Source organism: Penicillium samsonianum, assembly GCF_028829775.1.
Source record: "Penicillium samsonianum strain IBT 33392 chromosome Unknown utg000010l_segment0_segment0, whole genome shotgun sequence".
Lineage (NCBI taxonomy): Eukaryota > Fungi > Ascomycota > Eurotiomycetes > Eurotiales > Aspergillaceae > Penicillium > Penicillium samsonianum.
This window is the reverse complement of record NW_026643268.1, coordinates 551,383-577,347: the sequence shown is the minus strand read 5'-3', so window position 1 is coordinate 577,347 and position 25,965 is coordinate 551,383. Positions and strand designations below refer to the sequence as shown.

Below are 25,965 nucleotides of genomic sequence, written 5' to 3'. Positions count from 1 at the left end.
ATCCAAGTCCGCCCATGGGTGGACTTGGACGCCATGAGGATGTCCATGGCCTGGAATGTGGTCTTACGTAAAACCGTCTTTTCACGAGGAGCTAAGTCTAAAGTGGCTAGCTCTGAACTAAACTAAGCCTGATTGGTTTCAACTTACGGCACGTGATGTCAGGGCAAGACTTATACGGAGGAGGTGCCAAGCCATTAAGTTAAGGTTATGATAATCGGCTTTTTTAGGAAAATAGCCTTTAGATGGTAGCGACAGACTGATACAGTATGTGGCGGTGAACTATTTTCTCCATCAAGGAATGATTCGGGAGGACATTCCATTTGGTATACAGTGGTATCTACGAAGTGATAATAATAATAAATATAGGTACATGCTCGATACCCCGCACGTGTTGATTGATTCGGCCTCACCGGCAAGGTTGAGGTGGCCATTTACCCACAAAGATGTACAGGCGGCTCTCATCTAACTTACTATTCTATCATCAAGCGTGAGTACGAATCACGATGGCTAGTCAGAGAAAGTCGCACGTCTTCCGGGTGACAGGGCTGTCGAGGGAACTGCCTGATGAGGATCTCGAGATCGCATTGCAAGAGGCACTCAACGACAAATTCAGTGACGACGAGAGATCGCACATGAAGGCCGAGATCACAATAGTGCCTTCATGCTATGAAAGTGACACACAGAGGGTGGCGCTGGTGCAATTTCGCGGTGGGGTGCCTCAGTTCCTCCATAAGCTGAGAGTTGACCCTCTTGGAGACTGGCAGGTCGAGATGGGATACAATGACATTAACTTTGACTGCCACTTCTTTGGATTTACCCAGCTCTACGCGCCGGATGAAAATGAGCCTGTGGTTGCAGAGTAAGGACCTGTGTCTTTATCCACATCTAGAATATTAATACTAACTGATAACGTAATGTAGTATCATTGCTATTGCCGGACTGGATGGACATGCGTATGGATCGTGGCAAGGAAGAGGAAATCTCGGTCGGATGTGGCTCCGTGACTTCCTGTCGAAGGATCTTCCGCAGTGTCGCACAATGATCTACGGGTACAATTCCAAGCTGTCGAGCCATGGAGTCGATACGATCCTCGACTACGGGCGGGAGCTGATGGAGGAGATCAAGAAAATCCGGAACATGAAGGAGGTAGGAGACGCTATCTGACTTGTCTATTGATAGCAAGTTTGGGCTAATTCTTCGACTAGCTCCAGCAGAGACCTCTGGTTTTCATCGCACACAGCTTTGGAAGCATTATCGTGGCTCACGTGGGACCACCGTCCGATTTGAGATACATATCATATGCTGATACCAACTTATAGTGCCTGGTGAGGGCCATCCAGACGATGGAGGAAGACCATCCGGCGATCACGTCGCTGCATCGAGCCACGTACGGCATGATCCTCTTTGCCATCCCACATAAAGTATTAGTGATGGACGATATCCAGCAGATGCTAGCAGGGGATAAGAGCCATCCGCGAGAGAATCTATTGCAACAGATTTCCAGCAAATCGGATGTCCTACTCCATCAACTGGCCGACTTTAAAAATCTGATCCGGGACCGTAAGGTGGTCAGCTTCTATGAGACGGAGCAGACGAGGAAGTTGGTATTGATACGTGTTGGTCTTTGTCTGAGACAGCCTATAACACATATTGACGATCGCAATAGGACTCGGAAAGCGGACGATGGAAACGCACCGGGGATTTTATCACGACGGTTGGCGCAGACTCGGGCCTTCTCCAGCTTCCCGACCATGTAGAGGACAAGGTGCCGCTGCGTGCAGATCACTCGATGGTGGTCAAATTCGACACGCGCAACACGGCCGGGTATCGAACGGCGCTCGATAGACTGCAGCAGTTCTCAAAAGACGCGCCATCAGTGGTGGCGGCTCGGTTTAGTGAGTGGCTTGCTCCAGTGTCTCTTTAAGAGCTAATGGGAACTGTTTTCAGCGCAGACGCGTCAGAAGCCCCAGACGCGCTCCACGGTGCCTTTTAAGAAGGATCCGATGTTTGTGGGCCGTGAAGCTGTTATCAGTGCGATCAAGGAAAAACATGGGGCGATCGGCCAGCATCATGAGCGGGTGGCATTGGTGGGGTTGGCCGGCGTTGGGTTAGCTGTCCCCTGTGAAAGCCAGTTGAATAACAACTAATCTCACTGCCCGTTAGAAAAACCCAGACAGCTATCGAGTATTCTTATCACGTGCGAAAATCCACACCGGACACGTGGGTTTTTTGGATCCACGCCAGCAATGCGGGGCGGTTGGAACAGGGCTACCAGCAGATTGCCACAGTCGCGGAAATTCCGGGACGGGATGATCCGAAGATAAACATCTTCCAGCTCGTGTATCAGTGGTTGTGTGATCCACAAAATGGGCGCTGGCTGATGGTGCTAGATAATGCGGATAAGGATGGTTTCTTTTTCAGTGGCAATGAATCTAATGAACGATGGCCACTGGTGAGGTTCCTGCCCCAGGCTGCCCATGGATCAATCCTGATCACATCGCGAAATGGTCTTGCGGCGCGGAATCTGGTGGGCAACGATAGTCATATGATCAAGGTTCAGCCAATGAGTGAGGAGGAGTCCCTCGCATTGTTGCGGGTGAGGGTTCCGGCCCCCCAATCTGGAGAGTCTGCAGAGGAGGAGAAGGCACTGGTCCAGGCACTTGAATATATTCCGCTGGCAATCACTCAGGCGGGGTCCTATATTGCGAATCGATCATCTCGGGTCACGGTCTCCCGGTACCTTCAGTTGTTCCGTGAGAGCGAGTCGAACCAGACACATCTTCTTCAGCATGAGGATGCCAAAGACCTCCGGCGGGACCCCAGTATTCGGCATGCGGTCATTACGACATGGCAGCTATCCTTCGAGCAAATCCGTCATGACTGGCCGGCGGCGACGGATCTACTGGCGTTAATGAGCATGTTTGATCGGCAGGGGATCCCAGAAGGCCTCGTCCGTGCCGATGGTGATGGGCTCCAGTTCGAAGATGCAGTGGCACCGTTGATCAGTTATTCTCTTGTTCGGGTTGAAATTGAAACAGCGTCGTTTGATATGCACCGACTAGTTCAGTTATCGGTCCGGACATGGCTAGGGATCCACCTCGAGCTGGCACGGTGGCAAGAGAAGTCGCTAGCCATCATGGCAAAGATATTTCCCGATGGACAGTACAAGAGCTGGACTGAATGTCAAAGGCTGCTTCCGCATGCGAAGGAAGTGATGAAGTCAACATCTGATGAGCATGATGAAGATCGACTGCATGTGGCCACGATTTCCTCAAACTGCGGATGGTATTTGATGCTTCGAGGAACATATGAAGAGGCGGAGATGATGCAGCGATGGGCGTTGGGCGCACGTGAGAAGGTGCTTGGACGCGAGCATCGCGACACGCTCGCCAATGTCAGTAATCTTGGCTTAGTGCTCTTCAGCCAAGGGAAATATGAAGAGGCGGAAGCGATGCATCGACGGGCGCTAGAAGCACGAGAGAAGGTACTTGGACGCGAGCATCCCTTCACGCTCACCAGTGTCAATAACCTTGGCAATGTGCTCTATAGGCAAGGGAAATATGAAGAGGCGGAAGTGATGCATCGACGGGCGTTGGAAGGGAGTGAAAATGTGCTTGGACGCGAGCATCCTGACACGCTCACCAGTGTCAATAACCTTGGCAGTGTGCTCTCCAATCAAGGGAAATATGAAGAGGCGGAAGCGATGCATCGACGGGCGTTGGAAGCACGAGAGAAGGTGCTTGGACGCGAGCATCCCTCCACGCTCACCAGTGTCAGTAGCCTTGGTAGTGTGCTCTCCAATCAAAGGAATTATGAAGAGGCGGAAGCGATGCATCGACGGGCGTTGGAAGCACGAGAGAAGGTGCTTGGACGCGAGCATCCCTCCACGCTCACCAGTGTCAGTAGCCTTGGCGATGTGCTCTGCAGCCAAGGGAAATATGAAAAGGCGGAAGCGATGCATCGACGGCACTAGAAGGATATGAACAGGTGTTTGGAGGTGAACATTCCGAAGCAGTGACTAGTCTCGATATTCTTTAGACTCCCTGGATCAATACGGGAAACGTGAAGAGGCTTCATAATCCCAGACCTGTATTTATAACATGTAGTGTAAAGACAGCATACATGGAGATATGCTATCTATACTTGGCCATTTTTTCTGCAGTGCTGTATACCCTTACAGTTTGATGCAGTCCCGAGGTATTTCTACTAGAGTTACATTTCCTTACAGCAGGCCATCTCCCACTTGCGGACAGGGTTGTGGGGCGGCTGTTCCGCTTGACAGCGCTAGTATTTTTCATACATCAAGTTTCATGATTTTCCCATCCCGTGTATTCGCCTTATCAGTACTTTTGTTTTATGTACCTTTCTGCTGCCAAATGTTCCACCAAAATTGGTATATTCTCAGGTAACATAATTTTGACGATATAAAATATCAATATAGGTCACTAGGTAGGCGGAATGATGCAACCTTGTCTTTCCTATCCATCTCAGACGTTTTGTGGATGATCTTGGCGTCATAGTAGTAAACAGCGGATGTTCTAGTAGTGCGTGTCGTCCTGTAATCCGCCACTCTAACACTTTGTGATCTTGGTTTGAAAAGAGCTATCGAACAACAAATCAAGTCATTATTGTTTCTGCTGCTCTCAGGCAATATCCAATACGTGGATTGGGAATCACGGTGCTCGAATGTGTAGGTACCTGGTGGGCGTTTCATCACACAGGGCATTTCATGTCACCGGGATGGGGGTTAGTTTTCAAAAGCTATCTGCTAGAGTTGGCAGACTGGAGATCGAATTGTTGCCGATAGGGAGAGGAAGTGTCGGGTTCGAAGAGAGTTTACTCATTAGGAGGAGGTTCTTGCAGAAGATGCATAGCTTCTAGAACGTTCTATAGACCAGATAGAGAAAGCAGCAGTTTGCCATTCGACGGAGGACCAATCACTCTCTTGCGAGGGCAAGTAAACCGCGGATCGGATCTCGTTGCAAAAAGTCTGTGTGATATTCCAAATCCCTCACCTGCCCCAAACGACCTCCTAAGCAAGAAAGATCTGTTCCATTCGTAATCTGACGGTCCGTCAAGCTGGATCGTGTCTGGACCTTTGCAAATCCTTCCAAATTCTTCTCCGGGCCACAATTAGAACCTCCATGATCTACTGTCCCGTGGGTCATCGCTGAAATTTTCATCACAGGACCGTACCAGCGTCCGTCCACATTCATAGGCGGTGTTTGATTGGTGCTACTGGTGTTTCTTGTGTCCAGATTCTCATCAGTGTGATAGTAGCGTTGCAATATCGCGAGGTGGGCGACGATCGACGAGGAACCATCTCATGAGCCATGGTAGCTGAAATGAATCACTTAGTTGTCCTGGAAACTGGGCTCGGGTTCCTATTCTGGGCTTTCCAACAAGGTCTAGACTTTTTGATTATCCGTCAAAGAATACAGCCAACATCCTGGATTTGGGAGTAGGTTCGCAGTGTCTGTGGCGCCAGGTAGCAGGCATTCCAGCGAAGGCAACATCAGTTGGCCGCGAGCAACAGAAAATAAGTACCGTTCGAGCAGTGCGGGGCTAGGAGATAGACAAAATTATAGTGGGATCAATGGGAGGCACTCCTTGAGGCCAACAACCGGTACAATCAAATGTGACTGTCTGCCACAAAGTCTCCAACTCATTATTCGGCATCTGTTGAAGCACTTCAACCCTCATGAAAGAGACAGTGACCGTGCCTAGTGACCATGGTCAAAACGGGCAGAGTAGTCTGCCACCGCGTTGAGCGATTTAATCAAATTCAATGATATGTGAGAATCATATTCTTGCAGTATCACTGTCTTTTCAACAGTTGATGAAAGTGCTTCACCACACTCAACACAGGTTTTTGAAAGCAATGAATCCAGATTGAAACTTGAGTCTGTAGGCCACAATGTCTCCAAACACCATTTCAACGTCGTTTAACTCGTTTCAACGCCTACCAACGAGACAGTGATTCTCGCTACCGACTGCGCAAGTGGTTCCTTGGTAGAGACGTAGCCGAAAAAATATAAAAAGGGGCCGGATTCCCATCCCAAAAAAATCAGGACTTCCGTCCTCACACTCCGATGTGTCATGGTGTCCCTCTCTTGCCTGCGGGCTTGAGTGTCTCCGTGGCCACGGCTGTCGCTGCTCCGAGCCCAGCGATGTAAGACTTGCGCTCCCTCACAGCCAATGAGCCCTGTGACTGTAAAAATGTGCTTCGCAGGACAGGCTCTACGTTATCAAGTGTGCTTCACAGGGGATCGCTGCATTGACAAGGCCCTCTTCGTGGTGCTAGGGACCAGTATTCGAGTATTCCAAGAGTGTTCGAATAAGCAAAGACCTGCGCAACATCTTTATGACCTAATTCTTATTTCGAAAGATCGTCATTGGAGAAATAGAATAAGCCCTAAATAGATGCAAACCAATCACCAGAATCGTGAATTCAATCTCAGCCTTCGTTATCGAGCGCCGTGTTCTCAACCCCATGCCTTGATAATTTGCGGTCTACTAGTATTCCCGCCGCAATAGAATGCATCTCTGCCATCAAGGCGTAGAGCGATGATGAGCGTTGATGAGCGTTGATGAGCGTTGATGAGCGTTGATGGTCGTTGATGAACGTTGTGGTGGTATATGGCCGGGCGGTGAAGGTGAGTGGTGGTCAACGTCTCACGGCCTTAGCGCGAGCCTTTCTTGCGGCATACAGCCTCCATTTTAATTCAGCTGGTCGAACGCAAACACTGGATTTCCCTCGGTTTAGCTATAATCAGGCAATACGCTCAAGATCGGACCTACCAGGTGTAGAAGCATTTGTTAGCTCAACTAAATATAGTGATACGATAGATTGTTCCTTGCTCAGTCAAAGTCATCGCTTCAGTTGGCGTTTGAAGTCACTCAAACCTACTCTACTGCAAAATGCCTACATTCTAGAACGATTGCGAAAGTGTATCGCAACAAAGATACCCAAGTAATTGAGGGCTTTGGCTCAAAGATAAGCGATTGGCTGCTTCTACAAATGGGAGCCGCCGCGACAATGTGAGTAATCCCCGTCGGCAACTACGATATATATGGTCAGCCCATCTCCCATCTATCAGCATCCACTGCTACAATTCAGCCGACGTTTTTTGGGGGCGTAGTAGCCGAGTTCATGCGATCAAGCATACTCTGCTGCCTAGAGAACATGGTTGCAGCCCGATCGGATCTAGCAAGCGCCGTCTTGACCAGATCTGGTAAAGACGATTCCGCCAGCATTTACGACGGACTTTCGTGATGTGATCTACTTGGCTTGGAGCCGCAGCAGACATGCCCCTTATCCCCTCCGAAAGCAATCATATGAATGCTGATTAGGGGTGGAAATTTTAGCATAGGTTGTCATAATCAAAGAGTTCGCATAGCAAGATGGCTCTGAGTAAAGTTGTGCAGACATCCAACCCAGCTTCACAAAGGATCTGCTTGAACAGTGATATGCCAAATGTTGTCAAAGCGCAGTGTCTGACAAATAATTGATGCTCAAGAACAGTCGACGTAGGGGACGAAGAAAATTCGGCCATTTCCTTGAGAAAACCGCTTGCACGCGATATGTCAGAAGACGATTTCAGTGAGAGATACACGCGCTCGGCTTGACTAACCTGCAGATGCAGTGACATCCAGGGTAAATGGTCTTTGCACACGTTGCTCTGGCTTGGATAGAAAAAAGCGTGCTTAGGCATCAGATTCAGCCAGCGTATATCCAAAGACACCACAACATTTCTGACAGTGCCCTTGATGCAGCGTCGTACATGCCCGGTTGATTCATTTTCGCTCGTTCGTTTCTGTTTGTTAGTTCCACCCGCTGGAATACGTTGACCGGCTCAGCAACGCGGAGTCGGATCAGGTGAGACTATCGGACGGTATTTATTTGCTCGTGGCTCTATAGTTGACTGGGCTATGACTCGGGACCCTACTGTCTCCTTTTATCGGTTCGTACCTGATATGGCCAATGTTATTCTGTAGGCTCGAAATAATGGGGCCCCCGCCTCACCTTCTTCTTGCACGCAGACTTAGACTCACAGCCTGCTCGTCTGCGAAAGTAAGTCTCGTCCGCCATGAGCCAAACTGAAACATGAGCTCATTCCGATGTCTGTCGAGCTGCCAGGCTTGAAACGACGCGAGATGCGAACCGAGGACAATGAAGACTACCCATTGGACGCCAGGAATTTGATCCATACGGAGGCTATTCCTTCACGGTGTTTAATGCCGATACACATAGCACACGACCTGGTGCACAGAGTCGACTGAGAGAGAAGGGCCGAGGTAGACGATCCGAACCTTACATTGACTCATCATCGATGACACCAGCAGTCAAATGGGACGGATAGACAGCATGCAATCGCATCGGTATAGGGAAGCTCGAGCAGACATGGCTTTTGCTCGCTTCGCATTCGACTCGAATGACGGAAATATGAGGGGACCTTCTGTTGTATGATCCGAGTCAGCAAGGCTTGAACCAGTTGGAGGAGGTGTTATAGCTTACTCGTTCATAGAGTTTGCAGAGGGCACGCTGTGCACGCTTGAGAGGAGACGATCAGTGAACTTTGTGGTCATATGAACTTGCCAAATAGATCACTTACAATCCTCTTCGGCAAGGCAATGCAGCACCATTCATGCCAGGTTGTATTTTGGTTCGTCGCACTCTCCGGCCGTTGCTCCAAAAAGGCCGGGCTGTGGCGCAACGCGCATCCTCTCGGGCGGCATAGGCCGTGACAACCTCACCAGGCACAAGCAATCATATAGTCGTAATGGATGAATGTTTCGCAATGCGGACGGCCAGAGACTCCGCCATTCATGGAGTGAAGGCGGTGAGGGCGAAGACGCGATGGAGCACGCGTCGTAGTGCCACCTTGGTTTTATCTCCGATCCGGCGATAGGACTCCCAACAGGGATGTTTCACGGTGGCGATGGGCTGCCCTCATGTACAACGGCACGAAAATCAGCAATTGTGTTGATGTTCTGGAGCACAAGAAATTGCACAAATAACTGATGTAGCGCAGCGGAGGACGCGGTAAGTCACTCACATTATAAGGAAGAATGGACGTCTCAAGCTTCCATGCAGCGAAGCTCGCACTCAGATGTTCGCGCCCGCTATTGGCCCGCTCCTCTGGTTTATATTCTTCATCTAGGGTATGTTGCGTGGTTTGAAACGTCGGGGCCAAGAATAGTGTGTAGGCCATGGCTTTGTATTTGGCACTAACGGGGTGCTGTATCCTCGGGCCCTCTGGTGCGATGTCAATGGTTCACTGTCAATCATTAGCTTGCAGATCGGGGAGACAATCCATGACTCACATTTTCTGGTAGCCAAGTCTTGGGACAAAGAGACGGCAAAGAGCTGTGGTCCTTGCGCTCGTGCATTTGTTCGAATGTACTCGGTTCTATTGAAATCGCATCTTCTTCAGGATCAGTGAGACAGGCCAGGCTAAGTTTCACATACCTGCGACGCTTTGCGGTTGAGGTTTTGCGGGGCCACAAGGGCCATGATTTCGTTCTGAGAGAGGTCATTGGGTCAGTCTCCTGCACCGGACTTTTGCATGGCAAAGCCCTCTTGTCAGGAACTTTCGGCCGGGTTGGCTTAGAGGACGTATTTATAGGCTTCTCGGCTCATCCTGTCGCGTAAGTGCTTGGTAGAAAGCGTTGAGGGACACCTCTTGTAACTGAGGCCTGTCGAAACCCATGTCTTCTATTTACCGCAACTATTTGCAGCGACAATTTTCTGCCTTTAGATGCTCACCGAGGGAGACGAGCAATAGTGGTGTTGAGAAAGGATGCTGAGTCGGTCAAGAAACGTTGGCTAACTGTTGAATCCTTCACGGCCGTCTTAAATTGAGGCTTTGTGGAGATATTCCGTCCGCAATGACAGGCTCATTTTCATTTTCTGATCACCTCACCTGTGAGCGACTCAACGTTGAATGACCAAAAAGCGCCTACAATTTCATCCCTAGAAATCATGGTTTTTCAACGAAAGTGGAAGTGTGCGAAATATATATCTCCTCAATGAGCATTCATTCATATCTGGCCCTCAACATCGTGAGGCTTGATCAGTTTCCCCGCCCGACTCGTTGATCACTATCCCTTCTATCAAATTGACTGCCAACCGCCGCTGAAATTAAAAATAAAATCCATTCAAAAGCTGACTGCGTTGATTGACCAATGTGGTGATCCATAACCACATCCGTTTGCATATTCTATAAGAGACACGAAGGCCTGATCGAAACGGTACTGCCCAGATCTTGACATTCTCCTGCGGACAAAACGGATGCCCCGAACAGCTCGCCAGACCAGGAAAATAAAACAGAACAGCAGCCTAGTGAATTGCCAATTCTTAGCGAGATAGACAAATCACAGGAAAATCCTCATCATGTCCCCCCATTGGTAAGTGAAACGATTCGGCTTCAAATATTTTGGCTGACTATCGCAGTTCTCCCTTTCACAGCAGGAAGCAGAAATAAGACATACCCTGGCGACTTTGCCCTTTCAACCCATCTTGAAGGTGCTAGCAGACCTCGAACACGACGATCCAAAGTTCGCTTTTCCAGCGACTCGACTTGTCGGACTCTATCGACGCCTATGGGAGTCGTGTGTGTCCAAGCACATTGATGGCGAGAAACTAGAGCAGAGCAATCAGAACTTGAAGGAGACTGGTATGCACCTGAGAAAGGAGAGGGACGGTCTTCAGCTTCGCCACGACAAGCAGCTGTGCCGGCTGCGCTTTTTCGACCAGGCACTAGAATCATCTCGGGAAAGACTGGCTAGCGTACTTGATGACTGGAACCACCCTTCCAGACTCAATCTCGCAGGGTTCCCGGACAATGCAAGAGGAGAGTGAGAGATCGGCTATTCGGAGTTATCCTTCCTATTGTTTAGAAACAGAAATACCACAATGACGTTGTAATTGAAGGATAACTACAGCATGAACAGCAGCTTATATTCCTTGTGTCTGCGAACAATCCCCCATGTTCTGGACCGGTCTCACATGTAACCACCCAATATATTATGCACAAATGTCTCCAGATCCAGGGACAGTGTCATCGGTAGTGTACCTAGCGGAGAAAGTGCCAAGTGACTCGAGTATTGTAGAGGTTCCATGCGAGGCCACAGGGACAGTCGGAAGCTATTGCCTATTGCACCAAAATCATGGATCGTGTCTAGCAACTGCCTGCGTACCCGACAGAGATTCCCTAGGGCCGTTTCAACCCGCGGCAGGAAGAACAGATCCTCTCCTATAGTCTCACTAGATGTCCGGTCAAATTGCACAAATCGAAATTCTATCCAGTGCACGTCTTTAGGGAAAAGGAGCGCTGACATATGGAGGAAAATGTCGCTAGCCTGAGTAGAGGTGGACAGAGGACCTGGCCCTGTCCACTTGAAGCCTGACAGACTGTCGATATTGGGGTAGAAAAGGCATTCGATCAAGGAAGACCCTGGAGTTTCGCATCGTGCAGGGTCGACTTTGCCAAGAAAATCCTGCCACAGATCATTGGGATCAGTAGCGAGACAGGGAGGTGGTGTCGGTATGCCAGAGGATTCATGCCAGATAGCATGAAGGTCGAGATCCAAATCGTAGTCTACTAATGTTAGCACAAATAATTATGGAAGCAACGGGTACAGACCATTGTTGTTCAATTCGTTCATTTCTGTTCTAAGACTGGCCGTCGAAGGCTGTAGGGAAATACAGAAGTGTATAAAATAACAATTTAACGAGGGTTGGGAGGAACAGATGCCGCAGGGTGAGCAGGGATTGTATTTATCGTCGATAACGGAAGGTCGACGCAGATTATGATGGTTTTATGGCCAGATGCTAAGTTCTTGAAACTAAGCGATGAATGTATCAACGGCCGTGGAGCGTTGACGACCCGTGACCAAACCCAACGAAACTTCACCGGCGGTTGCATCGGCCTCCTCTAAGATCAGCGATAATATTTAGTAGAGAACGTAAATAGATGGCAGAGCTATCCAAATGTTATTGTAGCCCACGAGCGCCCAACAACACTGAGACCTCATCAAGGCCCATCAACATGATAGGGCTGGGGATCGCTTGCTTGCAAGGCTGAAACCACACCGTTACAAAGGACCTGAACCGCAAGCTTTCGATCACGCAACACCATTGCCTGTTCATCACAGAACCGCAGAAGGATGTCGCTGTCGCTTGCTAGCGACTCATTTGATTCAAGAAGCTGTCGCTGCTCATCCTCAAGTCGCATTTTGTCGGCAGATTTGATGACGTAGCATTCCCATAGGGAAAAGTACAAGTCAAGCAGCTTGAGGGCTGGTGTAGCGAGAGTGTCATTGTAGTGTAAAAGTTTCATAAACTCCACTGTAAGGGCACGGGGTGCCACTGGACTCTGCGCAGTATTAGTGTTTTTGTTCGTTCCCTGCCGAAGAGGATATGACCGACCTTGACTTCGATGGTTGGGCCGTTTGAAGATTGCCGTGGATGGGTTTCTAACTTGGACTGATCTTCTGCGTCCAGCGATACCCGACGCTGTCTCTTGGCTGGCCGGTCAATTGGGGAAGGCAACGTGGGATAGTCCATTTTTGGTCAGTTTGGTCATAAGATGTTGGTTGGGATATCGTGCTGGAGAGGGATTTATAGACCGACAAACACCGCACCGAGTCTATTGGTATCCACTATTGTCCTCCCGGCCTGGGAATAGACCGCACATTGAAAGCGTCAGTGGAAAGTTCATTCAACTGTTGACACTCGATCTCACCTGCTGCTCACCGCAAGCTACTCAATTATATGCGAGAATAAATCACAGATGAAGCCTTGAAGCAAAGTATTGCAGAAACCACCTCCTAATGGTAGTTTGCAAGTGTAAATTTGACGCATTGGATGCTATGCATTACGTAGAAATCATTGGAGTTTTACTGTTACGTTATTGTGACTGAAAGCTATTCGAAGAGTGGAGGTGCAGATAATTGATTCCGAGTGTTGATATCAAGTGACGCTGAAAACAGTAGATTCTCGCATTGTATTACGAGAGGTGTAGATGTCGCTAGCTCTTACAGACCACCAAACCTTGTCCCCGGAGACCGCTTCAACAATGTTTGAGGGATGTTGTCGTCTTCCATTCTGATTCGAATGGCCCTCTGGATGCAATCGTCTCTTGCTAGATCCAGGGATCTCTTCAAACTGAAGTGTTTTAGTCTGGGATTGACCACAAGTGCATCGACAATCAAGAAATGTTCACCCTTGACTGCCAACATCAATGGATCCTCAAACCATTGATTCCTGAGGTTGACATCAATTTGGTCATGACATAGTAGTGCCTGGACCATCTCCAAGTCACCGCCACGGGCAGCAATGCAGAGAGCAGTGTCGTGGGCCGCGATCGTGCTCTCATTGATGTGCAGACGTGCGCCTTGCTGCACTAAAAGTCTTACCACATCGAGATGGCCATGTGCAACCGCTCGACAAATCGGCGGATCTATTAAATCCCTTCCATTGATCTCCACGCTCTCCATACCCAACAGACAAGCAACCGTGTTCATGCGTCCGTGATATGCGGCAACGGAAATTGGAGAGTGGCCTGCAACGCAGAGATTTGGGTCGATCCCTGGCACTGCAAGCAGCTGTCGTAGTATCACGGTATCCAGCCTGGTCGCGGCGTGGTGTAGAGATGTGGATGGCGTCTCGAATCTCCCACGGCCTCCAACAAAATTAACGTTAATGTCTTTCTCGGCCAACAGCCTTTCAGTTATCTCGTCGCATGACGAGTAAGTAGACAGCCAAAGTGGCGTATTGCCATCTTTGTCTTTGCAGTTCACGTTGACACGGGGGTGACTTAGGAGCAAATTGACCATTTCCAGGCGTTTGCTTTGAATGGCGAGATGGAGCGGCGTATAGCCTTTCCGGTTCTGGATGTCTAAATTCAGACCCTTTTGTCCGAGAAGTCGTTTGACAGCATCTACCGACCCATAGGATACTGCTTGGTGAAGACGTAGCTCAGCATCCTGTGATGATTGAGTACCAAGAAATACCTCGGACTTCGGATCGTTTGAAAAAATCATTTCCAGCACGGGCCTATTGAAGCGACGTGCCCAGGCCCATGGCGAGTGGCCTGAGTCATCCTGTAGATCAGGGTCGCTGCCACTAGAAAGTAACAGACGCACGAACCCTATTCTGCCTGCGAATACTGCTAGGCGGAGTGCCGTTCGGCCGTGTTTGTGCTTGACGTCCACCCTGACGTTAGGTTGTTCTAGAACGCTCTTGACGGTGGAGAAATTTCCATAGTGGATGGCATACGACAGGGCGCTGTGGCGTGCTTGATTTTGGATGTTGATATCTAACTCTCGACGATTCAGCAAGAGCTTACGCACAGCAGTGGAAGAGTATTTCAGCGCCCTCATTAGAGGAGTTTTGCCTCGGTAAAATGCATTGATGTTGGCGTTGTACTGAAGTAAAGCCTCTGCAAGACCAACATTGTCGGTTTTGGCGGCCAGGTTCAGCAAATTGCTGTTCTGAAATTTGATGTTGTATTTCCAGATGCTGGGCTACAGTTTTAAATAAAAGGTTGTGCATGCTCTTGCGAGTGCAAACAATGGACTACCGTCCGAGTGCGACACAATCCACAGCAAAAGCTCGTTGGGCAGATCTACAATGTTTAGCTGTAATGTTTTAGCTCATCGGTAAACTCAGTAAGAAGGAATTGAAACAGACCACTTGGACAGCGGATTGGAGCTAGAAGCAAATTAAATGTAGATGACGGTGAGCTGAGAGGTGTGAAAGTTGGATATGGGAGGCCTTTATATACTCGCCTCGGCTAAATCCCGTGGTCAGCTAGGAGTGTAGCCCGTCACTTCGCTGAGAATAGCAATCACACGGCAGTATCAAAGCCTTGATGACAATGTTTTGGCGGCGTTGGAGAATCTCTGGATTCCAGCTCCTGGGAACGCCAAATCAGTTCCTGGTAGTGTGTCGATGGCCTGGAAACCGAATCTATCTTGGTACCCACTTCTCGCATCTAGCGCATAAGCGTTGAAGCAAATCACAACCTACACGCACTCGAAATGTATAGAGGCAACTCGGAATTTTGCCGACTATGCTACCAAGGAAAATAGCCAATCCTTTTGCCAATGCATGGTCGTCGCAATCTACAGCCACAAGTGTAGCTGATTTGGGCAGTGATCTGGAATTCTATCCCTTTACGCAGGCCACCGATCGGCCTATACCGGCGAATACTGCATCCGAATGCATTCTTCGACGTATCGAGTGTTTCAAGGAAGGCGTTCCATGCCAGCAGCTACGCAGCCACGTATGTAAGGACTACGGCGATGGCATATAAAGCTGGCGAGGGAACGCTGCAGAGATTGTCCAACACCAATTCCCATCCGAAGCATTTTCTGCCTTTGTCCACCACCTCAATGTCCACCATGCTGCCTTGGAATCCGCTTCTTGTTTGTGAGATAGAAGTCAGCCCCAATGGCGGTCCTGGCTTCTGTTGCGGGATGACGAAAAAAGGCGCTCCATGCAAAAACTCGATCAAACTTGAAGACACCAAGATAGGCCATCAAAAGCTGAACACTGTCGCCAGAGAGCCGTTTGACCTGTCAAATTTGCAATCGAAGCTCTGTGCTATTGCCAAAGAATTCCTCTGTGCAAGGTGGCATAGGCAACGACAGGCCGATGAGGTTGGCCAGCAGTGGTATGAAGCAGCCGTCCGCAACCAGGCGCGAGTACCATATGACTCTAGAATTGCCTCTCAATCGGTTGTTATAAATCCGAGCCAGCGTCAGACATCGCCAGCCTCCAGGCGACGCCCTCCATCAGACAACACTGACCGTTCACCAACTCACGGGCTCAGACAAGACCCGCCGGTGCCCCTCTCAACCAGCTCCGAGCCGGTGCAATCAATCAATCCCTTTGTCACTGCCGCAATGCTGCGGACCAACAGTGTTCCATGGCACGTTTCGCCGGCTCGACCAGCTATCCTGACGTCGGTCACTAATATCTGGGCGGGTGTCCAAGACTTGACTCTCCGGAGTCTCAGCTTGAGTGAAGAGCTCGAAAACATCCACTGTGTGTTTTGTTTGGCCGAAGATGAGGAACAAGCCCACGAGTGCGTAATCCTGCGCTGCGACCAGTGCCGAGCGCATTGCCATCTATCCTGCGCGGAAGAGTGGTTGGAAAGGCGAGATACAGGTTTTGACACGTCATGCTGTGTGTGGTAAGTAAAGATGGTCTTATTCTGCAATGCCGGGATGCTGATGAATGCAGTCGAAACGAAGGAAGTCTAGCCGCCTTGATCCGTCCACTCCGAGACCCCTTGGCAGATGCCGAGACAGACTCCGTCCACTCGGCAAGCGAATCATCAACCGAGAGAGAACCTGTCACCATCAGGTATTCAGCACAGCACGAACCACGTCAGAGTCAGCCGCGTCAGCCGCGTCAGCGGCCAGTGGAATCCCCAGGGGTATCAGTCGAGCAGAGTGGGCCTCGTCGCTCAGCCAGACTAAGAGGGGCTCACCTACCACGAGATTCTTCTACTTCTGCACCGCTTCGCCGGTCGGCACGACTGGATCCCACTCAGCGTAGGTGATCACTGTTTGATGAAAATGGCGAATTAGTGAAGCGACTGTCAATCACACGTGACAGCACGTGACCAGACACTCGGCATTCGGACCAGCAACAGAGCAAAGCAGTGATATGAAGTTTTGGAGCTTAGCAACCAAATGAATAAAATCCTGATCGTTAGCCCCACAGAGCACTACGCGACCGTTTCATAGTTGCAAGTGCTAGATGTTGATGAGCATAAAATGCTACTGGAAGTTTTCTTCATCTTAGATAAATATGTCTAAGCTCAAAACCGAGTGCCGGTAGATAAAAGCGCACATATCTAACGGCGGCGGCCAAAGTAAATGCCGACAGCGAGTTCAGCTGAGCCTTGTGGAGCGCGAAGACGGACGTTGTTGGCAGAAAACACAGCTCGCGGGTCGGCAGGAGAGCCTCGACAATTCTATCCATACTGCCTCACGACGTATTAAACCAGCTCGTCTATATTAATCGCCAAACATTGTTAATTTGACTCTAGGTATAAACATATTAATCCTGGAAACGCCAAAATCAATTATAGGAGCTGTTTATGCCCTGGGAACTTCTCTTTAGCTCCTCGGACCAGTTCCTGTTTCTAGGAATTTGAGGTCTACCCCTGGGAATCCACTCTACGATCCTGACTGGTTACAAACTGGCTCTGGGAATACAATGGCTAGATCTGGGAGCTGCCGTGCTCCTGGGGCACTACTTTTAGATCCTGGACTCATTATTCTGCTTTCTGAGGTGGCGGAAAGCCCTCACGAGATACCCTTACCAGACCTGCGCACAAATATGAGTCATTCAACGACTCCTGGAAAGGCAAGCTATAGCCCCAGGAACCGCACCTGAGGTTCCAGGAGTTGATAAGACTGTCAACAGGAACATGACTTTGGTTCCCCGAGGTGGAGGTACAAGACCCCAGAAGCTATTTTGGGCTTCCTGGGGGCTACTTGGCTCCTGGAAGCGGCTTCTTTGCCCCCAGAAACCGCACTGAATCCCCTGGGAGCTACCTTGCTCCCAGGGCCAAGCCGTCATTTCCAGGGCTGATAGAGCTTGATCCCGGAAACCTCAAAAGCATTTATAGGAGGTGTGTATCCCAGGAAACTAATCTACTCCTGGGATCTTCACTCTACGTTCCTGAATGAACACAAAATTGGTTTGGGGAACGCATTGCCTGGATCTGGGAGCTTTTGCACTCCCAGGGCCGTATTTCTGAATCCTAGAATCAATCTTCTGCCTCCCAGCGTAGGGTACTAACTCACCAAACACCTTCTCCAGACCTACGCACAAATCTGAGTCACTTTATTATTCCCAGATGCCTAGCCTATGGTTTTAGGAACCGGACTCAAGGCTCCAGGAATTAATAAGCTATCAACAGGGATATGACGTTGATTCTCCGAGGTACAGGTAAAAGCCCCAGAAACTACGTCGGGCTTCCCGGGGCCTACGTGGCTCCTAGAAGCCGCTTGTATGCCCCCAGAAACCGCACTAAAGTATCCGGGAGCAAGATAACTCCTAGGGCTAGGATGTCAGTTCCTATCACTGATAGAGCTGTTCATAGGAACGTGACTAAATTGCTAAAAGTAAAGATGGATAGTTCTATAAGTCACGTACGATTTCCTCTGGCTATGTGATTCCTGGACTACTGACATGTCCCAGGGTCAGTTTTTGAAGTCTTTACGAACACCAAGGTTGATGGATATTTACACAGAAGATCGTCAACCATCACTTGTCCTATATATCGAGCCACTCAGAACACCGCTCCAATATCGGCCAATATCGACCGGCTAGTCCGATCAAGCGATGAACATGCTTTGATTCCAATCAGGAAATCCAATATCTAAATCATCTCCGCAACTCTGCAGTAAAGCCCCTCCTTTGCATGAACCTATCCGTCGCACCTCTCTAATGTTTATGGACTCCACCTCCCTCATTCTTCGAAAATCATCATAAAATTCTGCGATTGTTCTTATTCGTAATACCTGCTGTCTCGTTCTTCACAGCCCTAGTCTAGTAGGCAGTTGGAACCGCCACTTTGACTGTGTTGTATGCTCGGTGCGCGTTCTCTGCTAGTGACCATGTAAGTCACGTACGACAAAACGCACACAAGACACGATGACCACTAAAGATCCGAAAGCGGCCTGGCCAACGGATCCATAATACATAACCTTGTAATATGGAATGTGGCCCCTGTCAAAAAACTCGAAGGATGTCTGAAAGCCGTGCACGCGGCTGGCAATCCAACCCCCTAAGGAGAGCACGATCATGCCCACGACGATTTGAATGCAACCGTAGTAAAACCGAGCGGCGCAGTTCTCTTGTAGCCACTTCGGGTAGATCACAAGGATTAACCCGAAGATGGAAAACAGGGCTGAAACCAGGGCCACAATCACCATGCCATCGACGACGTTGTCCATGAGGTTTTGGAATGTGATGTCCAAAATAGAGTCGCTCGGGGTGACGAGGTCGGATTTTGCACGGTCTCGCAGGACGACCGCAAAGTGTACAATGGCCGAACTGAGACTAGCAAGGGCCAGCCAAGTGATGGTAAGGGAAATAATGACAAGACGCATTCGTATCATGGCGGCGGCAGTCCTCGGAGACATTTTGTGTCCGCAAGAACAGATTTATCGAGTGTGAAAAGGTGAGGCAGGTGTCGCTCAAGGGAACAGTTGAGCAAAGTAAAGAGTGGAAGGCAGAAAGATGAAGCAGGTCATTATCTCCGGGTACTGTAAAGGTTATATGTGCTAGGTGATCTTTACGCAAATGCTGCCTCTACAAAGAATGACCCAGCTGATACTGAGCGGCGTCGTATACCATTTAATTAGGTGTCTTAGTGGCATTCCACAGAGGCTTTTACTAGATAAGTATGTTTCAAATTGAAGCACTATTCCTATGCTCAAGGCCGATGGCCTCTACAGAAGTGTCTGATCTCTCAGTACGGATCCCCGGAAATCACCCATTTGTTCCCAGGATTTACTTTCCTGCTACTATATTATTATCCTCCTTAATATGTGTCATGATTACGCGTAAGACTTCTCAAGATTGGACGAACACCGACGGCAGATTTCTGATACCGACGTAGTTTGCCTTGGTCTGTTTGCGATACCTCACTCCGCTGTACTCGAGGAAACTACGGTTTGCTGTTGATTGAAAACCTACCCAACAGCCCCCAGAAAGATGTAGTCAACTCTTTTCTATCTCTTTTGTTGAGCTTGTGTTTAACAGCCAGTGTAGGATGCGTCTCTAAGCCATGACAAAACCGTCACTGTTAGGTGAACCAACGCAGCCGATTAGGAAACGAGTTTCGAGTGGCAAATTTAACAAAGTCCCACTATTGGCAAGGAAACCAACATGGCTCAGATGGATATCTTCTATGGGCGGAAAACAACATGCTGCTGGTGTTCAATGGTGTTTTATGTTCAACGTTGATGTCAACGTTGATTCAACTTTCTGACACCATTCACTACCCTTACATCGCCAAAGGTGCTGGAATGAGAACACTCAAAAGATAATATCATATCAGCACAATACCAGCGGATTATGATCAAAGAACCTATAGCGTTCAGTGCTCCTGGAAGCACAAAACAGACTTTTGGCCAGTCGGATCTTTATCGTGGCTGCGCGGCGCGGCTGAATCATCGCCCTCTAACAACCCCCAAGGCGTGAGAAATGGAACTCCCTTCCACACGTTCCTATTCATGAGCAACAATGATTTGGCAGCCATGTTGCTCCTGGGAATATGCTTCAAATCAATTGGTGACTCGAGCACCATTCGGATACGGCAACTGGACTAAAACATCCTTGATTCGATCGTGGGTGTACATACCACTATTGTGGTCACATATTGACATCCATAGTCCTCCTAGGAGCCGGCGCTGATAATGGTAACCAGCAAAATCTTGACTGTGGATATGGTGGGCATGACCGCTTCAGCCCCAAACATTTAAAAGGTCATGATTGTCCTCACGGTCGAAGCTCTTGTGTCTTTCTTTTGCTCCAATAACTTGCCAGTACAACACCATCACTAGCGAAGCCAATCAATCATGGATCACAACCTGTCACAGGTATCAGAGAGGTCCAATACCCCCGACACAGAAGGTCACAATGGACGTACGGGGCAAACTGGTATCGTTATTTTAGATCCCCTTCTCGAGAAATCCAACAGCTAACAAATCTATTTCATGAAGGCAATGAATCGGCTGAAAACTTCCGTCGGGTCGTTGGCCTATTCATCCACGGGAATCGCGGCCACACAAGCCAGGTTTTACAACCGCCTGTTGACCAGTCCACTGGCTCCGTAACTACAGAGGCAGTTACTTCCGTTGGTACCTCTCTTGCTAGCTCAAGGGCCACTACGTTGCCTCCAAGCGTCACAAAGGCTGAAAGCCAAGACCTGCCCCCTCTGGACGCGAAAAAGAGAGCAGCCGAATCCTCAACCCTCTCACGAAAGCGACGCCGACATTCATACTCCACCTCTCAAATACCGGGCCGCTCACAACTGGTGCATCGAAAGAGTCCTCCAAGCAATATTAAAATCAGTAGGAAAATGGTCAACGATACAATTCAATACCTACAAACGCTATCCGACCGCATCTTGATCTCCGACGCCATTTTGCCCAGGGAGTGGGTCACTATGCATCTCGCCACCCAATTGCTACAGAGCAGGTACGAAGAGATCATCGCGAGGAAAGAGATGGAAACAGACGCTGTATCCGATTTTGATTCCCCACCAACACAGCCAGAAAAGAAGTGCCAGAAGTGTGCTGCTGCCGATGAGGAGCGGCTGTATGACTGAGACGCCCCTCGTTCTTATTACCTTGTCGGCTATATTTTGATAGCATAACTGGTCATTGAAAATTGAGGAGCAAATATAGTGTTATGTAACCAATAATCGACATTTGAGAACGTGTTAAGCTTAAAATCTATCAGTACATGACTAGGGGACTTTCAAATGTCAAGGAGCTGAACAATTTCCTGTGCGATGTTAGTACACTCAGAAAGCAGAAAGAAATATGCAAAACAGCTGCATCTTGATCTCCAATCAATGCAATATATTAGAAATCAGACAGCGTGTGCGAGACCAATCGGGGATAGCAATGAAGAAATAGCAATTTCGCAAGTCGAATTGCCTCGAATATCAAAACCAGCCACTCTTTACATTATTCAACCCGCTTCCCTCGTAGTGTTGCAATGGTTCTGTCCTCTACCATCTACAATAATTGAAAAATTTGTACCGTTCAGTTAATCGGCTCATGACTGCTGGTCCTTAAAAATCGGCCGTTTGGCAGTCATTCTGGGTCTAAATGTCAGCATATTAATTCATGTGAATCAACGGAGCATCACTTGTAGACTATATTAGACTCTAGTATTGGTAAGACAGGTAAAACTAGAACGCCGAGACCCAAATCAGCCGTGCCAGTATTCGTCGGAGAATTGTGTGAGAGCGACTCGCCGTGCTGAAAGGTGAGCTTTCAAGTCAAAGGCATACCTAACCATAACCAAGTCCACCGGATTCTCTCCCTTTATCTGGCCAATATAGTCGTTACAGCATCAACTAGATGCTACTCGCATAGAAGTTGCGAGTGATCATTACATGGCCATGTAAGTGGAACTCCTCTGCGCAACGCAATAATTACTGGCAAGTTTTCTATTTCATGAGCCTACCAATTACTGTAATAACCATAGCATGCCTGATCCGATGCGCTCGTTGACTCATGAGCGAAACATGAGGCCGCCATTACAAAGAAGCTGCCGCAGACTCTGGCTCGTTTGATAGCTTCCGTCTTTTTATTTTTGGCGCGTTGTCAGTCATAGGAAACCTAGAATTTGTCCGTGGATAGCATCCCCTAGCACTGTTAAGGGTAACAAGATCCCGAGGAAGTTGAGTTATGCTGAGCAGTGCGGTCATGTGTCGAGTCGTATGGAATTCTTAATTAGCTCGAGACTCATGTTCATGATGGCTGAACAGCTCATTGTCAGTTGTAAAAGGATACACGTGCCGTTAACAGTTGTATGCAAGCGCTGTGGCTCATCGGCCTCATCTTACGAAAGTCGGTCGAAGCTGCCATCTCTTACCATTGACGAGAGTTCAATCCTAAGCACCGCGCGTACAAATAAATTGAATTCCACTTTCTCTCTTAATTCTTGCACATATTAAATCAGAGAAAACACACTCCTCTCATCATGTCAACTAACCCATTCAAAGAAAACATGATATGTGACCTTGGCACTATCAAAGCTCAATCTCAGCTCCCCATCTCGATGTCAACCCCCATCACCTGCGAGAGTCAGACGGCGGCCAACACGAAACTAACCAGACCTCGCCGCCGCAGCAGATCGAATGTTGTCACGGGGCCTCCCAAGAGCCTTTGTCTACCCCGCTTGTGTGGTCTTGAAAACATTGCATCCGTCTTGATCGTAAGGCAGGAGTCGCCGTGGGATACCTATCGGAAAGTCATTACGTATGAGATCGCTGGCAAAGTTACAATTGCCACACGCCGCACCCGTCCGTCTCGCAGCGATCCGGACCTATCGGAAAGAAAATGCTCGAAGATTAATCTACAGATTCGGACGTCTTGAACACACGAACGTTCTCTCCTTACATGAATGCTACATGCACGAAGATCTTGCATTCTTCTTGGTTGACGACTTGCCGCTGACTCTCGCGCATGTTGTTGCTTTTCCATCTGTTTATCCCAGCGAGGCAGAATTGGGATCGATTATATGCCAGGTTTGTCCATCATGGCCCTATCGATGGAGTTGTCCTGACATTTTAGATCCTCGACGGTGTCCGCTGTTTAGCTTTATCTGGTCTTGCGCATCAATCTCTGGCCTGTGACGATATATTACTTGGTATTGACGGGATCATCAAGATAGGTTTGTTGGTGGCCCCATCCTTGCATTATCTGACTAACATTTCACAGCGTGTTTGGACCTTTGTGTAGATTGTACACCAGATCAATCCGAAGCCGCATATATTGCGGCCCTTCCGTTGATTACGATGCGGCTCATGCAGAAATGTGACAAAGATGAAGGCGTTGTTGGCGTGAATGATTTGGAGCGATGGCCAATCGATTCCGCTGCTGTGGGATTTCTGTCCGCTACCGAGACGGCAGGATCAATCAAGTCTCTGAGACATGTGAGTTCTCCTAACAAATTTTCGTTTTTTACTAATATCCAGTAGCAACCCCTGTTGGCGGGGAAGCACCGCCCAAGCGATGATCTGGTCGTTCTCGCAAGAGCAGCTCTGCTCTCCAGTAGTTTGAATTTCGTTTACAACCCCGAATTAAAAAGTGCTAAGGGACAAAGATATGGTGCACAACTCTCAGATCTTCGCAAATTCTCGTCATGGTCGTACGACTTCACCAATATGCAACATTCCACGCGTCTCCTACAGTTCTCTTGCTACATATTAGGGTATTTTGTTTCTTCCGCGACATAATTCATTGTTTTGTTCTGCTCGAATCCTGCTAATATTGCGCTCAAGTGAGCTCACTGCTACATAGTTAACGTTACGTTGCTCGCGAAAAATCAAAGCCTGACACTGAATACCGTGGCCCTCTGTTAACATGCACAACCTTTGAAAAGCCGAGTATAGAGGATTTCATTCGGCCAATCTCTGTTCGATAATGAAGTTTCATGCATGCTTTTGGAAGAGCTCACAATCTTTCTACTAAAAATGACCTAGCTCTTCAACACCCAATATTTGAGATCGCAATGGTACTGGAATGCCAGATGTCCATAAAAGATGAACTTTAAGCAGCTAGAGCCCAGGAAGTAGGACGGAGAAAACGACCAAATTAATGTGAATGTTTTCAGAAGTACGTATGCACCTATACGTACCGGATTTTCCCTGGCGGGTGGAGCTTTCCTATTTGAGCTGCCGCCGCTTTTATGAGGGTGCTCAGGCTCAGGCTCACTGAGTAGATGTCAGCACGGGCTCAGATCAGTGCTCATGCTCAGCTCAGTCACGTGCAGAATGACTGATGATCAATGAGTGCTTAGTGAGTGCTCAGTATCCAATTAGTGAGTAACACTGATGCACTCAGCCCGCCGCAGACTATACCCAGAAGGGATTAGCCCCACAGGGTCGTTTATACTGTAATACAGACCCTGCCACTAAGTATTTACCCACCCGCATTTTCACCCCACCCCTATGAAATATATATCTTTACATACTACTAATAGATCAACACTAGAGACACGTCCGACGGAGGGTATCACGGGAAGTGGAGCCCTAGACGATCTCGAATTCAGCCGTAGGCTTAGCACAATAGCATTAGACACAAGTTAGGACATCTATCGTAGGTAGGGATGGGCTATACCGGTGTATAGAGGGAGGTGATATAAGGAATGGGGGTCTTGCAGTACGTAAGCACCGAACACGTGATATACGGGGCCGTACCGCTATAGACGGGCACAGTCAGGTGATAAACCCTACCCTAGTCACGTTACATATGAATTTTTCGACCAATGAGAAGCCAGATCTCAAACCTGAGGCGGGAATTTTGGACTAGAAGTCATTAACTGCCTTGCCTGTATTATTTGCTTCGCTGAGCTCAGCAAAATAAGGCCACTGGGGAAACACTAATAGACATTTGAGGATGACATGATCCACTGGCTAGCGACGTAAAATTAAACCGTTTAACCACGTGGGCCGAAGCATTTCCAATTCCTCTTGCTGCCATGCTTCACTCAAGGAGCTATAAGCAATGGTTTGTTTCCCTCCAGAGACGGCTTGAAGCGGACATAGCAGGCTTTGCGGTAATCAGGCAGATCTCGTGGTCGTGAAAAAGGCGAAAGAGACCTATGAACGTCTTGACACTAACATTTTTGCCGGAGGAATGAGACACTAGCCCGAGAAAAACAAAATGCTGCATAATTCAGTGCCTTCTTGAGGGCATAAGCTGCTTCAGCCAATAGCTCATGCTAGGGAGGTTTATCCGCATATTTCCAGACGCAGATTGTCGCTCGTGCTTGCAGGATTTGATCGACAGCTATTTCCATCGCTTATAAATTTTCTGGATCGATCGAATGCGTCGAAAATGTCAAAAATCTTCCGAGCTGAGTTTTGTGGAGACAAAATGATGCGTTGCCGTTTTACCTGATGGCGATACCCACGAGAGAAATTAATTCGCGGTGATCTTGTCTGCTAGGGCCAATACCTTGGAAAGGGCTGGACTCCTTCTAGAAAAAGGGCAAGATTGAACAATGTTTCTTCATGACTAGGGAGTATGACCGGACAAGCGAGAGGCATAAGGACGAATATATTCCTGGCTTACATGCATAAAATCATATGAGCAGAAGCTTCTATCTGGGTACAAATAGAATTCATATTTCATAGTCTTGTATTAATTGATATCTCCAAACCCACGCTATTTCGTCCTTGGAAG

At 48.6% G+C, this 25,965-nt stretch overlaps 2 protein-coding genes across 2 annotated transcripts; both read left to right on the top strand.

Moving 5' to 3' along the window:
• Positions 1 to 503: 503 nt before the first annotated feature.
• On the top strand, positions 504 to 3,973 carry N7471_013786 (uncharacterized protein; the record flags this gene model as incomplete). The annotated part of the gene is made up of 7 exons (XM_057286504.1): positions 504 to 859; positions 921 to 1,146; positions 1,206 to 1,265; positions 1,320 to 1,616; positions 1,667 to 1,895; positions 1,948 to 2,107; positions 2,164 to 3,973. The coding sequence occupies 7 exons, from the start codon at positions 504 to 506 to the stop codon at positions 3,971 to 3,973; spliced, it is 3,138 nt and encodes a 1,045-aa protein (XP_057128983.1).
• Positions 3,974 to 22,756: 18,783 nt separating this feature from the next.
• On the top strand, positions 22,757 to 24,014 carry N7471_013785 (uncharacterized protein; the record flags this gene model as incomplete). The annotated part of the gene is made up of 5 exons (XM_057286503.1): positions 22,757 to 23,082; positions 23,138 to 23,303; positions 23,350 to 23,449; positions 23,497 to 23,711; positions 23,757 to 24,014. 5 exons carry the CDS (start codon positions 22,757 to 22,759, stop codon positions 24,012 to 24,014), a joined length of 1,065 nt encoding a protein of 354 aa, XP_057128982.1.
• Positions 24,015 to 25,965: the final 1,951 nt, after the last annotated feature.